We start from the raw sequence: 15,755 nt of genomic DNA on the forward strand, positions 1-15,755 counted from the left end.
TAATGTGAACATTGAGTCATTATAATTGGTGTACAGATTAAGTGTTTCTGCAGACCTTCTGTCTCTCTCCTTGATAGAAATCCTGTCGGTGGTTTTGTGCAGCAGCTGGCCATAAACAGCCTCAAACACAGAGAGAAACCAGACCAAGCCACCAGCAAACAATAAGCCGACAGCCTCTGAAACCCTTAAGAAGCAGCATGAAACTAACTTGTTCTGACACAATTGACACAATCCACTTATTTCATGCACCTTTATTTGTAGGCTACGCTGTTCCAAGCACTTTAGTTAAAGTAAACTCAGAGCTCCATTTTGCTAATGGTTTCATCATTGCAGTTGATGCACCAAATTTCCTGTATTGAAAATGATTCAAGATGCACAAAGCCCAAATCACCCAAATATAAAAACAGGAAAAACAGAATTTTGGGAAAAAAGAACAGTGCTCACTGACAAGATTTGCTAACTTACCATATTTTTAATAACTTTTGCTTAGAGTTTTTGATGTTGTTTGGCATTAAGTAAACATGTCATCAGTACTGGCCGTTTTTAGTTTCACAGTGAAATATTGGCATTGGCCTGAAATGAAAAAGTCTGCCAAAACGACGTGCCGATATGTGAAATAAGTCAAACTGGCCCTGGTTGTGGCTGTTGTCAGGATTGTCTCAGGGAGAGCATCACCCAAACCTATTTAAGCAGGAAGAATTTTGTTTGTAAGAAAATGTCATATATAGATAAATATGGCATGTTTTACATAACCGTAGTTGAAGTAACTTTCTTCTTTTGCCCAGTGAATGTTTACATTTTGAAAAGCAATATATTCTATGTCTGCATCTGCCCTTGGGCCTTCATGATAAGAGCAGGCAAAATAAGTTAATTCCACTACAGGAGAGGCTTGATGTTCTCTGCAGTTAGGAGGGGGAAAAATATGTGCAGAGGTTCTATATTTTTCCCCTGCCACAGGGTTAGTGGACCGGTTCAGGCAGACCAGGATCCAGATGAAGAGCTAGTTTGACTCTGACTGGTGCAGGTCACTTCAGACCCAGCCTGATGCTGTGTCCACTCCAGTCCTTCTCCTCCTTTAACTTGTGACTTTACCATTCTGGTAAAGATCTTGAACATCTACAGAGTGTAATAATGCATTTGTTTTTTAACAGCGGTATCAAATGTGGGTTTGTGACAACACTAATATGTGATGTAACTCACTCCTGTTATTCCTGGGCACCCTGTTGTTGACTTTAGAGAGCTTGTTGGACAGATACCGAGCAGATGTGATGCCTCTGTGTACAGAAAAAAACTGAACTTCTGAGCACTGAAGTAAAGAAAATGGCCCATCATGAATGATTTCAGTACATACGGGTCTGTGTCCAATATGGTAAAGGCATATTTCACACAGCTAGTTCCCCAGCTGCTCTGTAGGACAGTAGTGGTGCTATCTTCCTCTCATTGTTTCTTAGTGCTGGATACTGGCCGGATGCTCCAAATGCTAACTGTTAGCCTCCTGCCATTGAACTGGACTTCACTGACCCTTAACCACTAACCCCTTATCCTTTGAAACCTGAGAACATTCAACATTATTTCATTAAAAACATGCAGGACAAGGTGATGAGCACACACACACACACACAGTAAAAATTATTAGAATTAAACCTAAATTATTATTTTAAAAATATAATTAATTAATTAAAATGATCAGAAAATTACCAAAAGAATTTGTAAAAAAAAAAAAAAAAAAGAAAGAAAGAAAGAAAAAAAGAAAAAATGACCTATTTTCATATTTATTGCATATCTCAAATTTTATTTCTATAATATTACCTCTGGAAGAAAATGACTAAAATGTACGTCTAAAAAAGAGAATTTTTTTCAACCTTTGAAAAAAAAAAAAAAAATAAAATCCATAGACTCCAAGGGATCAAAAGCTTAAACATCAAATTCAGTGATGTTGGATCAACATCAGATTTCTTTTTTTTTTTTTTTCGTTTTAAAACTCTACACAAAATTATACAAAGACAAACGTATAGTAATTGCTGAAAAAGGATACAAGAAAAAATACAAAACTAATTACAACCAATTCAAAATACGCCACCTCCACAAAAAATCCCTTGCCTTTGTCCTTGCCTAAATCTTAATTGTCATGTCTCTAAAGCCTCATTCAGACTGCAGGAAAACCAGATTTGTTTCTCAAATCAGATCTTTAATAGAGACCGTCTGCACTGTCATTTACAAGTGATCAGATCAGATTTGTGTCCAGACATCACCGACCTATCTGCATGGGTTGCTGTGGTAACAGCATAGACATCACTTCGTATGCTGATGATGCAACTTTCCAATGTGGAAGGATGACAAATGGAGATCCTTTCATCTCACCCACCACATAGTGCCACTGTCAAGTCGACTGTTGTTCTCAGTGTTGTCCTCCATGCCACTGTGCTAGCAGCAGCATGGATTCTGCTCAGCTGCTCTGATGCACTTCTGTCACTGTGGATTTGACGTCATCTTAGTCTGTCGCATTGCAAGTGACAGAGTATCTGAACTGAGACATATTTGTCCAAATCCGACTGGAATCGCATTTCAAACGGCCTCCAAATGTCCTTTAGATTTGATTCACTAAAATTGCGTTTTATATGCTTTTTGGTTGTCCAAAATTTTGGCAATCAATCTGGATATGCCAAAACAACGTATTTGAGCTGGCAGTCTGAACAAGGCCTAATTGATCTTCCTTTTTGTTCTATATTTTATCTCTCTTTTTAAATAAATACATTTAAAGTTTTTTCTCCAAGTGCTGCTATTCTCTATTGTCTGGTTTGATTTTATGTCTGAGCTGAACACTGAGAGACTCTGTGTAATTTACAGCCAAAAGGCTCTGACCAGGCATTTGATGTCAGACAGACGACCAGGCTGTAAAATCCTCCCGGACGGAGAAAGGGAAAGAAAACAGCCATGGCAGCATTTCTTTCCACATTCTGCAGACTTGGCTCTTAAACACAACACCTTTAAGGATGATTTCTGATGCAGTTATGCCAGTTTTATAGGGAAGGTGAGGTGAAGGTGAGAGGTGTTTGTGTAGGCAGTGGCTGGTCAGTGCTGGAGAAGCCAGGGTGTATGAACATTTCATCTTCTTTTTTTTTTCCATTGACCTTCACTGAGCTCATTTGAAACAAAACTCTGTGCCACATTTTCTGTAGTATAGTGCCTGGTTTCGACAAGAGTGTTTTTGATGCACAAAAAGAGACAGAGGACCTTCTGAGAAAATGTTGTTTTCATTGATTCAGTACTTTGTGATATTTTTGGTGTATGTGATGCTGCATTTTATTCTTGTCCAGGTGTAAAACCTCTGAAATGACATTTAGAGAATGATGGCACACCAATCTCTGTTCAACAAAATTGTTTTCAGTCTTGTAGTTAAAGTCTTAGTCAAGTCTCAAGTCTAGTCTCAAGTCTGTCAAAGCAAGTCAAGCCACAGGTCTTGCAGGGCCATTCAAAACGTCATGTTAAAGACATGACTTTTTTTGAGTTACATAAATGCAAATCATGACACAAGCCTTGACTTGCATCTCTGAATGCTGATGAGCTGTTAGAGAGGCACTGGACCATTATTTTTGGAACATTTTCTCTTGTCATGTAAGCCTGCTGCCTTGAACATGAATAAAACTCCCTATGCTGAAAAGGTCAGGCAGGTCTGTGTGCAGCCCCTCAGACTTGAGTGTGAAGTGTTGAAGCTGAGAGATTACTCAAGGTTAAACATACAGGGCTTTAAAGCTCCTACTGGTGCTGTCACTTATTCAAAATATCCACTTTGAATGATTTTGCACTAACATGCTGTTCATTTTAACTGGTTCAAACTATTAAATTTTTCATGATATTCAAACAACTGTTGGAACTTCGGGAAAAAAAAAAAGACAGCCCTAGCTCCTACACACCATCCCTTGCAAACGTCTTTATTTAAAGGCAGACTATGTAATTTCTTCAGATGATGTAGTACCATCCAGCAGCTCTTGCTCTCCATATCTGTATAGACTCAAATTCAAGTTCTCTGTTAGCTCTCTCTGAGTACACACAACTGCCCAATGTGTGGACTGAGTACATAATTTAATTGTTGGGGCAGCATGGCTCTCCTGGTCAGACTGAGTTATAAGAATGATTTCAGTTATTGCAGATCTAGAAATGAAGCGGTGTTCTTTTCAGTGGAGATGGAAGTGATTTGAAGAGAGACCTGCCAATAAGGACCCTGTGCAGACTGTAGTTTCTAATCTATAGGTGCATATCAAAGCAACCTGGGCCTCCATCACACCTCAGCAGAGCCACAGGCTGATGGCCTCCATGCCACGCCGCACTGATGCAGCCGTTTGTGCAAGATGAGCCCCGACCAATTATTGAGTGCAAAAATGAACATATTTCTCCAGGAGGTTGACATTTTTTGGATTGGTTTTATGTAATCAAATTTTTTGAGATACTAGATTTTTTATTTTCATGTACTGTAATCCATAATTGACAAAATTAAAACAAAAAAAGGCCTTAAATATTTCACTTTATGTGTAATCAATGTAAAATACATTTTTGTACTTTTTGAATTAAATTATGGAAAAAAAACTTTTCCATAATCAATTTTTTTGAGATGCACATGTATTCTGTTGACTGCTCTAAAACAATAGATATTATTTCTAACAAATATAGTGGATGGGCAGATTCTGAAATATCAAAATGTGGGAGAAAATCGGTGGAAATGAAACCCCAGGAGAACAGCAGGAGAGGGACAGGAAGATCAGATGAGTTGGCAACATGGGATGCATATTTGACCATCTGCAATTATTTTCAGTGTGTTTTCTTGTGGAATTTACTTATGCACACACACAGAGAAAATATATTGTGAGCATGGGCATAGATACCAGTGCCACCAGTGGAAAAATTAGCCTGAAGCCTTGGTCTTGCTAATCACTAAAGGTAACTGAGCTACACACAGCACATGTTGCTTACCTTAGAAACAAACGTAGAAGCTGATCATCAGTTCTATGGATGCGATTACTCCGCTATGATGACGTTATTCCAAACTTACTGAACAAGTCAGGCCATTCAACAGCTTCAAATGTGTGTGTGTGTTGACAGCTAACAGCAAACCTTCAGGCTAGAGCTGCCCGACACAGCCAGCATCAGCCTGGCTATGTGTGTGTTGGTTTTTTGAAAGAAATCAAGCGAATTTGCTCAGGATTCAAGGGGTTAATCTGGCATCTGTTTTTTTTTTTTTTCTCCCCCAACAATTGGTGGTCTCTTTATAGCCGGTGAATTAAGAAGACTGGCCATCAGCCTTATCAGTCGGGAAACGTTTCCCATTAGCCTCACAAATCGTAGCTTTGTGCCCTGACCAAGAAGCCGGACTGTTCCAGCAGTCGGGTGCTGCTTGGACTTGGACCGAGTCGGTCCCTTCTGAGGTTCATCGGAGGGGAATGTAAACAAATTAATTCCAATTAACTTTAATGTCTTCCTCAGATTTCCTTTTGGGCCCGTCTCCAAACAGGATTAACTAAATTTGCCGAATGTTTTCCTCCTCCCTGTCCTTGAGCATCTCGAGAGCCTTACTTCACATTCTGTGCTGGTTCATCTTGTTAGATCTGCTTGAATCCTGGAGACTTGATCCAAAAACACAAAAGAGAAATGTTAGGTGGCCTGCTATGGCACATTTCCTGTGAAGCCTACGCATAACTCTGGTTTACAGTGCCGTTTGAAGGAAAGATGCTGGTGAGACTGTGGGCCAGATGCAGGAAGGAAAAATACTTTTTCAAATGGAACATAAAAATGCATTAACCGAACATCAATTCAAATCACTGATAGGATTTTATTTTTTACAATAATTATTAAGGATTGGATTATTAAAATAAGAATATTTGAATGAAGACTTCGGAGAGTTTATTGAAAGAATAGCAACAAGATCCTATAGACTACGATAAGCAGTAAAACAGAGTTAATGAATTTCAGAGTGTTTCTGCAGTGGAAGCGTGAATCTGTCCTTGTCATTTAACTTTGATGACAGCTGCTCAAGTTGTTTTCCTTCCTCCAGCCTTTTTTGGTGGCATCTCCCAGTATGTTGTACACGACACCACAGCTGCCCTCATACTGTATGGTGTTTAGGGGGGCATTAAATACACTAATAAGACATTCTCAGACACATGCCTTCAGCTTACAAACCAGTAGGATTCATCATTCACCTAGATAAGAGCAGATTTGGCTGGTTGAGTTCTCTCTTTAACAGAAAAATAAAGAAGTGTGAGCAATTTCAGAGAATGTTGCTGTACCTGGCCCTGTGTGTGTGTGTGTGTGTGTGTGTGTGTGTGTGTGTGTGTGTGTGTGTGTGTGTGTTTACATAGATGTGATTTAGAATACCACCGTTCTTCCCAGCGTGGTCAGGAAACACCCACTCTCTCATTAGTGGAGCTAAGGCAGCTTCTTCCATAGTTGCAACTCATAACTCTTGACATGCACTTTCTTCAGCTTTTAAATGTAACCATTACGTATGTTCTCCTTTAATGTATGAAGCCTTACTGATATACATCTATTACCACAAATAACAAAGGCCTAACACCCCCCAATGTTGGATTACACAGAGTATTTCATTTCATGAGATCCCTGCATGGTGCGATGAGTAATGATGTTGAATTTCTGCAGACCGCACTAAATGTGGTCAGTTCACTTGGCTTTCAGTGTCGTGTTTGTCTGTGGTCGCAATTTAGCCTGGTTAATGGGAGAGCCATGTGTGTGGCACATCATTAGGCTCAATGATTTATGAGAAACTAGATTCGGAGCAGAGGCCCGAGCCGTAAAGCAAAGGCCCGGTTCTTCTTCTGAGATTTGACCAAGATGAAGCCAGGGAGTAGAGCAGCTCTAGGTCAACAGGGACCCATATATTGAGATATTCAGTTTTTTTGTATTTAAATGTATTTAAATGCTTGTTAAAGGCATCTGACCACAGCCTTTCATAATCATTTAAATACAAGACATCAGACATCAATCCTTTTTTGTGTGTGTACATGTTTGGCTCATTTTTTTTCTTACTAGTGTTGTGTAATAGTTAGTAACAGTAGTTTTGATAATTATCAGCCTTTTCCCGTTTTCCCCATGTTTCTGAAAGTAATCAAGTGTGCAGATTTCATAGGGTTACATTGTGTAGAAGTCATACTTGAACACAGAGAGAAGGTATCAAAATGAGTCCTGATACTTTTTTGTGCACAACATCTAGTGACAATTCTAGTGACTAATAATTTCTAGTGAATTGAATAAGTGAAATTAAACAATGCCTTATTTTGCTGAGGACCCCCTGGAAGCCACTCAAGAACCCCTGAGGGTGCTCAGACCCCACTTTGACAACCACTGCTCTAGCTTGGATGAAAAACTTAGTATCTCCTTCGTTTTACTTCCAGTTGATCCTGCAAATTGTGATATATCAATACTTGTAACTTTCATAACCTCAGAGATGCTTTCATCTTCCACTTTTATTAAGCCTCGGCTCCTGTCGATGGCACTCCAGCAATCATTTCACTGCACTGAATTTGGATTGCACTGAATAGTCGACCGTGAGAAAACAGCCGAATGCATTCCCCGCTTCCTGTAGACAAAAGTTACTATTTTAGACTCAGAAAAATAAATATCACTTTATTTTTTGACCAAATAACCTCTATTAATATTGTGAGGATATTGTAGGGATGACTATTGCTGGGTTCATGTGGGTGCTGGAAATCCTTGAAAACGCCTGAATTTTAATGTGGAACTTTCAAGGTTTGAAAAGTGCTTGGATTTTGAGGTACATGAAACTGCCTAAAAATATAATTGCATTACTTTCATAGTAAATGGCTGGGTCGGGGACACATTTTGACACATTTTGAGCGGTTTGATTAATATTAGCTATTGTAGAATTTATCAACACTACATGGTTATCTGTGGGAAGCCCTTCACCTGAAATGACTGGAATGACATCTTTTGACCATAAATATGCAGGAATATTTTTTATTACTGTGATAGTTGTTGCTTTCATCATCCTGGGTTTCAGTGGAGAATTTTAGTACGGCGTCATCTAAGTTATGTTTCAAATGTTTTTCCATTGTGACTATAATAACATTCTTGGAAACACTGGGTACTATTTTGCAATTTATCATTTTTGCCTTGAAAAATGGCAAATTTGTAGATATCAAATATCTGCTCTGTTAGTTATTGGCAACTTGAATCCAAAATTACTGGTGTTGGCCTTCAAAACCCATGTTGGTTGAACCATAATCTGATTCATCTGTTTTCTCTCTCTTCCTCCCATCCTGTGTCTTCTTCCTCCCAGTCAGAACAGCCCAGTCCAGCCAGTTCCAGCTCCAGTTCAGGCTTCGCCCCCACTCATCACAAACGACAAGGTGATTTGTCTGCATGTACGCATATACACACAGACATACACACACACCTGTTATACCTGATGGCCTATATGGAACAACTGACTTCAGTCCACATTTGCTTGGCAGTGTATGTGCTCCTGCAGAAAAATTCCTGCTAAAAATGACTTAACTTTGTCCTACATCTATTATTCCAAATTGTTGTTTTTGTGTGTGGCTTCAAAGAATTTGTATTTAAACAAAGAAATGGAAATTGATACTCACTTGACTTGCTTAACGGTGCATCAACACTGAGGAGAAAGAATATCTTAAATATGATTAAATCCAGATTTGAATGAATGCAGGAGCTGGAAAGCCCTCAAACAAGCCCTGTAATTAAAAAAACAGACTGAAATGACTGAAAGTTTTATATTCATGTTTGTGGAGAAACTGAGGAAGCACCATCCTGAATCAAGGCTGGGTTTCCCAGAGGCATTTTCATATCAACTTTGTAACACTGATGGGCTTTATAACAGAGATAATCCTGGTGTTAAAGCATAAGTCCTGCTTTTTAATGCAACAGAGAGCAAGTAGGCCTTAGAATAATCTCAGGACAAAGTACATTTATAATGCATTGCCTGCTTCTCTATTAATTACAGAAGAAATATTTCACTGTCACAGATGAGTAAAGAGTTGTGATCGACAGTGTGTTATTATATCAAATTCACAGTGAAAGCACTAAACAAATCTGTTAAAATCAGGAATTACTATTTTTGAAACATAAGTTTCTTAGTGGGCAGGCTTTTATTTCAACAGGGTTTTTTTCCACCATGTTAAAAAAATTCACATTATTTCTTTTTAATTTCTGAGTGGAATTGTTTTCTGGTCTTTTTGTTTATTTTTTTATGGTAATTTTACAGTAATCTTGTAAGTTAATTTTAATTATATTTATCATGGATATTTTTTTTTTTTGTAAATTGTTAAGTATTTTTACTATTTACTATTTTATGGTAATGTTTTGCTCATTTTTTGTGCTTTTGTTTTTTGCTAGTTGCCAATATTTTTTCTTTTCCTTATATTTTCCTCATTTTTGGTCATTATCTGGGAATTGTCTTTTTACTAAATTTCAGATCTTCAGATCTACAGATTTCTTGTTCATCACAAAGAGAAATCAAATGAATTTGCTGAAGTTTCAAAGGGTTAAATGACATCCAGTCATTTAGCAATAGTGGTGGCTAAATTGTGCTGATAGAAATTTCTCTTGACCCATTTCTTTGATTGCTTTCAGACTGTAAAAACCACCTGAATAATCACATGCAGAAAACAAAATATTTAAGAGTTTGAAGTGGGAAACCCAGCCTTGATGCCTTGGTCATAGGAGAGCTCCTTGTCTCGGGGGTGACCTGCCTGTGTGTTTGCATTTTATTTTATCTGAATGCAGTGGTGGACTTCGTCATCAGGAAAAGGGTGGCCATCCCTGCCCCCACCCACACAGGTAACAGTTACACTGCCGTGCTTTTGATTTGATGCCCCATTCACGCCTACTGGCCACATCCCAGCCCTCACCCAGGCCACATCTGCATGGAGAATATGTTCCAACTTTGCCTATTTGCATGAAAATTCATGCATCTCCCTGCTTGTGGTCATGTCAGAAGGGGTTGGTATTGTATCCTGGATGTGATACCAGTAACCCTCTGGTCACCAGCTCAGAGGTCCCATCACTGCTGCACAAGCAACATGGTCACTGTTGTTTCTTCTGATCTCAGAGGCTGAGGACACACTGAACAGCATTTAGGCTAAGTATAGCAGCAATTGGCATTACAAATTACCACTGAATTTCCGGGATCAATGAAGTATTTATCTATCTATCTATTACAACTTCAAGATTAGAGCAAGTAGACAGGTCCACTTGTTTGGAAGTATTCTGATTTGAAAGATTATGAGCATTTCCACCAAAAATAAATTGGTTTGGAACCCAAAATGTTGGTTCCCAGCTCAAGCTAAAAAACTGAAAGATCACTGAAGAGTTGGTGCTGGCTGGGACTGCTAGACCCCAGAACCAAACTGTGGAGTGTTATGAACTCAACGGTGTGCTGGGTCATAGAGCAGCAAACCAGCAGACTGGGGCTGAATTCAGACACAGTGGTGCTGGAGTCAGTGACCTGACGACTTGACCTCACAGTGGTTCCACTCCAAACTTGTGCAAATGCGGACCGGTTCACTAGTGAGCACCTTGGTTCCAAGAATCCTTAATGGAGCCAGTTCCAGAACCAGAACTGTTTTGGTTAAACAAGCATAAGAGATCATTCTGCAGTGTGGTGTTGAGGACTTGGAACTTAATCTGTTACCTCCTGATCTCACTGTCACCATTATTGTAAAAGTGTTTTGACGTTTCAACTGGTCTGTGAATACAACAGTCTTTGCCAAATGTGTAGCTGCAGTTTGCATGTCATAGACAAAAATTTAGTGAGGATTACTTTCTCCCCTGCCAATTGGATTACGTGACAGCAGCCAACATCTGTCCCACCTTTTCTTGCACAGAGCACATATTTGCATTTTAACATATTGTCACTGTCCAATGAAAACCCTGCAGTTTCAATTTGGAGAATTTGATGTTTTAATATAATTTGAAGATTATCCTGTTTGCCTATGGGTTAAGTAAGTTCTACAGGCCTTGGGTTCATGAATCCTTTTCAAAACTAATTAATTAACTGAAAATGCACAGTTGTCATGCTAAAATCAAGACTGTTTTTTTTTTTTAGTCTCTGAAAAGTTCATATTCTGAAGATGCATGGTTTTCACTGGACAACAGTGGTATCATATATACTTTACAAAATTTCAGGAGATCAGAGCGTGTGAGGTCCCCGAGAAAATTGTTGCTGAACATGTGCGCTAAGTGTGTTCCCCAAATCCAGTGGGCCAGTGAACGTGTTCCCTGAATCAAAGTGACAAGTGTGTGTTGCCCAGATTCAACAGTCTGTGTGTTCCCTAAATTCAACCCCTCAGTGAGAGTGTTCCGCTTGAGATGCAAGATGACAAAATTTACAAACGCCAGTCATTCCGTAGTGTGACCTCCAGTCTTTTCAGAGTATGTTAAATTGTCAAGTTTGTCCCCAGCCTTTCTGGAATCACACCAGCAACCTTTTCTAACCTGCGGGCTGCAGCATGGGATCCTTGGGGTCCAGCCCCAATTTTCCACTGGGCCGCGTCCCGTCCCTCCCACTGCACAGCATGATCAGCTGCTTTGTGCATGATATGTGTTTTTGTGTTCATGACTCAACACTAAGCTTTATTTTTATGCCCCCCACCCTGCTGTGTTCTCTCTTACACACACACTCTCACACAGTACTGGGTCCACTGCAGTCGATAATTCAGGATTTGCACTCAGACGACAACGACGAGGATTCAGAGGATGATGAGGACAATGACATGGACTCAGACGTAGAACGCCCAGCGCACACACATCTAACACACCACCAACGGAGGTTAGTGCCTCGTCACAGTAGGCCAGCTGACATCACACAGTACAGCAACACAAACATTTGCATGTCAGAAAAACTGCAAGATTAAAATTTAAAAGACCAAACCAGTGATTTTCCATATTTAGTGGAATATCTACAAAATTTTTACACTTCATGTTTCTACTGATTTTTCCCAATGCGAGCAGTCGGAGTTTAGAACTCCAATATCATTTTTTTCTCCCTTATATCCAGTCATTGGTTTCCATTCATTCCACTACAATATGAAAACGAACTTTCAGACACTTCAAACTTCATACTTGACTCTTCACACCAGTATTCCATCACTGTAATAAAGTCAACCACATTAGTTTTCCTAAAAGCAGCAGCACTGTGTGTTTTGATGACTGGAAATTGGAGTGGAGTGAAACAGTCCCTCCGCCAAGGAAAATAGTCCCTGGGGAAACATTTATTTTCCACAGCCAATTATTAGTTCTGTGCTTTATGAATGGTGACAGCTTTGTTGGTCACAGAAGCAGAGCATTATAAGGTGGCTTTTGATTATATGTTTGTTGTGATAATATGTAAATCTTTAGTACCCCCACATGATTTGCAAAGTGGTTTGTTGACATGTGAGATGTGGGTAAATTGTAAAGCTACAATTCATGTACCCTTCAGTAATGTATATTTTGACCAAAAGAAAAAATCACCGGTATGGACATTCTAATTATGGAGACATTTGGGTTGTCACAGCAGCATATAGCAACAAAGACTAGGACATATGTAGAACAAAAGAGCCTAAGAGTTGAGGATTGAAACATTAAACAATCAGTAAAAGCAACATAGTCTAAGGAAAAAATAAAAAGCACATGCAATATGAAAATAAACAAAAAACATCTGTCAGACTGGAGTGACAAAGTGCAGTGTTTGGAAAAATCTGGACTGACAGGGAAATCACAAAACAGTGTCAACACGACCACCGCCCTGTTCCAAGTGTGTTTGCAGATAACCTAGTTTATCCAGTTTTACAACACAACTACCACCAACTTCCAGACTTTTAGACTGAATAATATTTCTTTCGGGTGGCACAGCATAAGCTACAATATTCCTGCAGTGTTCTTGCATCCTATCCTATCTACACTGAGTTTAATATGAGTACGACAAAATTAGTCCGAAGGCGAATTTTCGCCTGTCAGAAAAAGTTGGGATTCCTGAATGAAAGGGAAAAAACTCGCCTATCTGCTCAGAGTGTAATCCTCAGGTATCTGTGTCTGTCAGTTTTGGCTGACCTTCTCCTTTACAAAACAGGAAAAAAGAAGTTAACTTGCTGGCAAAGCTATCATCAGTGCTACAAAAATGGCACCGTAAATCCAAACTGACAGCCTTCAATGGAAACTCACTTGTTTGCAGCTGTGTTATAGCTTTTATCATATTAGTTCTCCACCCAAAAGCTAATCTGATTGGTCGGTGAGTTGTCTTTCAGCCTCCAAAAAAAAAAAAGAAAAGTGCATTCTTTTTGTATATATGTGTAATCAACTTATGTTTTTTTTTCTTTTTTTTTAATCCTATATTGGTAGAGTCAGTTTGAGTGACGGCAGCGAAAGTGAGAACAGCTCCTCCCCCTCGCCGCCCTCCCGCAATGATGCCCCGCCCCTCATAAAGACTAGTAATAACCAGGTAAGACGATGAATAAGATGATGTAATCTGTGAATGTGTGTTGGCTAAAGTGATCAGCATATCACAGGGAACCCACACAAACATAGTTCATGGGATCTGCTCATACATATTAGTCCTTAAAATGCAGAATTTATTTTTAAAAGCCATAACTGAACAAGGAAATTAATGAATAAAATGTACAAAGACAGTCAAAGTTCAGATCCTAAAAAATGTCTAGATCCAGATCTTTGTTGCAGTGTCAGTGTACATGACTTGTTCTGATCATTTTAGTCGGAAACTCTTGTGAAACGTGCCATTTGACCAAGACATGTCGCTCTAATCTGCATGTGTTGTAACAGTAAAAGACAACAGACTATGGGCTAATTTAGCAGAGCAACATGGTTCAATTCCATGAGCTTGCAGATAATCATTTTATGACATACCGTAATCTCTAGCCTGTATAAAATGTAAACATAGAGACAGGCGACAAATTAAAGGAAAGTGATTGAGAGGTACGTGGCAAGTGGAAAGCAGGATGGTGGAGGCTCTGTCATGGACAGAGCTTTAATTCACTGGATACGAGGAGACCACTCATTTGTTAAGAAACCATGGATCAGTTCAAATGCTTGTGGATTTTTGTTTGTGTATTCAGTGTATCTAAGGAGCTGAATGACCTGGGCCCATGCAAAGTCATGGTATTAAATCATTCTACTCATTTAAGTACTTTACTTAGGACATCCAGAATCCAAATCCAAGCCAGTCAGATGTTACAGTGATACCCCAAGTTTGACCCATCAGCTTCTTCCGTGTCGTTACGAGAGCTTCACCTGGACTGTTCTACTCCAAAATTAATCAAGTCCACCCGGACCAGCAGACAGCACCATTTCAACCAGTGACCCGAATCTGAAAAAAAAATGTTTTGAAGGATGCACAGCAATGCACCTTTGGTTAGGATTCATCATCATGCTTTTTACAGACTTCTGGCTTGCTAACCAGTGGAACTACTTTGTTTCTGTATCACTATGCAACAGTCTCACCTACCTTTTTGTAGTGAAACTGAAAGTCAGTTCACCAGTTAGCAAGTTTTTTTTTTAGCTTAAAATGGTGCTCTTTGCTGAGCCAGCTACATTTCATTGAATTGCTTTTGTAGAGGACCAGTCCAGGTGAAGCACATGTTGTCTGGACAGGGAGGGAGTTGAGGGGTCAAACCGGGAGGATCTATCACACGCATACAGAAGTGAAAATACCACTACATGGGAAAGAACCCTATCACTTAAAGTGCTGAATCAGGATCTGGCTGGATCCTAAAACTGTGAATCCAGTGCCTCCCTAATTTCATAAAAGGCCAATATTCATAACCCGATGTATCATCCAATCCTAACTATACTGAAGTGGACCTAGCTTGTTACTCAGTGTGTTTATTCTGTCCTCCATCAGATATTGGAAGTGAAAAGCCCCACCAAGCAGACCAAGCAGGACAAGAACAAAAATCTAGATTGTGACAAGGTACTTTTTTTTTTTTTTTTTTTTTTTTTTTTGCTTTGTGTCTGACATACAGTAGCTGTATCATCAGTAGCGTATGGGAAATGTGCATGCTCAGTGTTTCAGTGAAGTGGAGCCTGGCGCAGTAATGTGCCTGCAGAAACAGCCTGAACACGAGCACTCAATGGTAAAGATGTGCTGTGTCTCTCAGGCTTACCTGGATGAGCTGGTGGAGCTGCACAGAAGACTGATGACACTAAGAGAGGGTCATATACTACAACAGGTGAGAACTTGCCCAGCAGCATTACTCCTCACTGCTGTATATCATCAGTGTATAATGGTCAGGGCATTCCACAAGGTAGTCTGTGATGAAGGGCTGTAATTTACTGTTTTCCTGTAGCCACTTCTCGAGCTGCCTCGCCCCCTGCCACTGCACACGGGCCGGCTGCACCCCCTTAAAGCCTTAACATGTCTGAAATTACAGTTCACAAATGTTAGTCCTTAATAGTCTTTAAATAGTCTTAAAGTTGTTCTCGTGTTAAACCTGTCATTCTGAGCAACCGAGTGCAAGAAAATCCTCACTTGTCACATGTCCTGTGGGGGGAAAAGCAACATAAATAACAGAGTCATTCAGTTAGTAACCTAACACACTGGTTTTCAAAGTGGGTTGTGGGAACCCCCAGGGGCCTCAGCAAAATAGTTTAATTTCACTATAATTTAAATGCATTTAAACAGAAGAAATCTGACGTCAGTGCAATATACAGTTTTAGTAGTTGCATAGTTTTTTTTTGTCATTTTTATTTTTTATTTTATTGCTAATTTTCTG

At 39.5% G+C, this 15,755-nt stretch overlaps 1 protein-coding gene across 2 annotated transcripts in view; it reads left to right on the forward strand.

The window, feature by feature from the left end:
- mllt3 (MLLT3 super elongation complex subunit) overlaps positions 1-15,755 on the forward strand; it is a 58,003-nt gene that overhangs the window by 38,719 nt on the left and 3,529 nt on the right. Inside the window, exons 8-13 of one of the 2 annotated variants that reach the window (XM_030076680.1) lie at positions 8,309-8,378; positions 9,775-9,828; positions 11,680-11,818; positions 13,369-13,468; positions 14,885-14,953; positions 15,141-15,212. In XM_030076680.1, coding sequence (XP_029932540.1) covers positions 8,309-8,378; positions 9,775-9,828; positions 11,680-11,818; positions 13,369-13,468; positions 14,885-14,953; positions 15,141-15,212 — 504 coding nt within the window. The remainder of the gene's footprint in view (positions 1-8,308; positions 8,379-9,774; positions 9,829-11,679; positions 11,819-13,368; positions 13,469-14,884; positions 14,954-15,140; positions 15,213-15,755) is intronic. The other variant, XM_030076681.1, reaches the window with a different exon arrangement.

Source organism: Myripristis murdjan, chromosome 18, assembly GCF_902150065.1.
Source record: "Myripristis murdjan chromosome 18, fMyrMur1.1, whole genome shotgun sequence".
Lineage (NCBI taxonomy): Eukaryota > Metazoa > Chordata > Actinopteri > Holocentriformes > Holocentridae > Myripristis > Myripristis murdjan.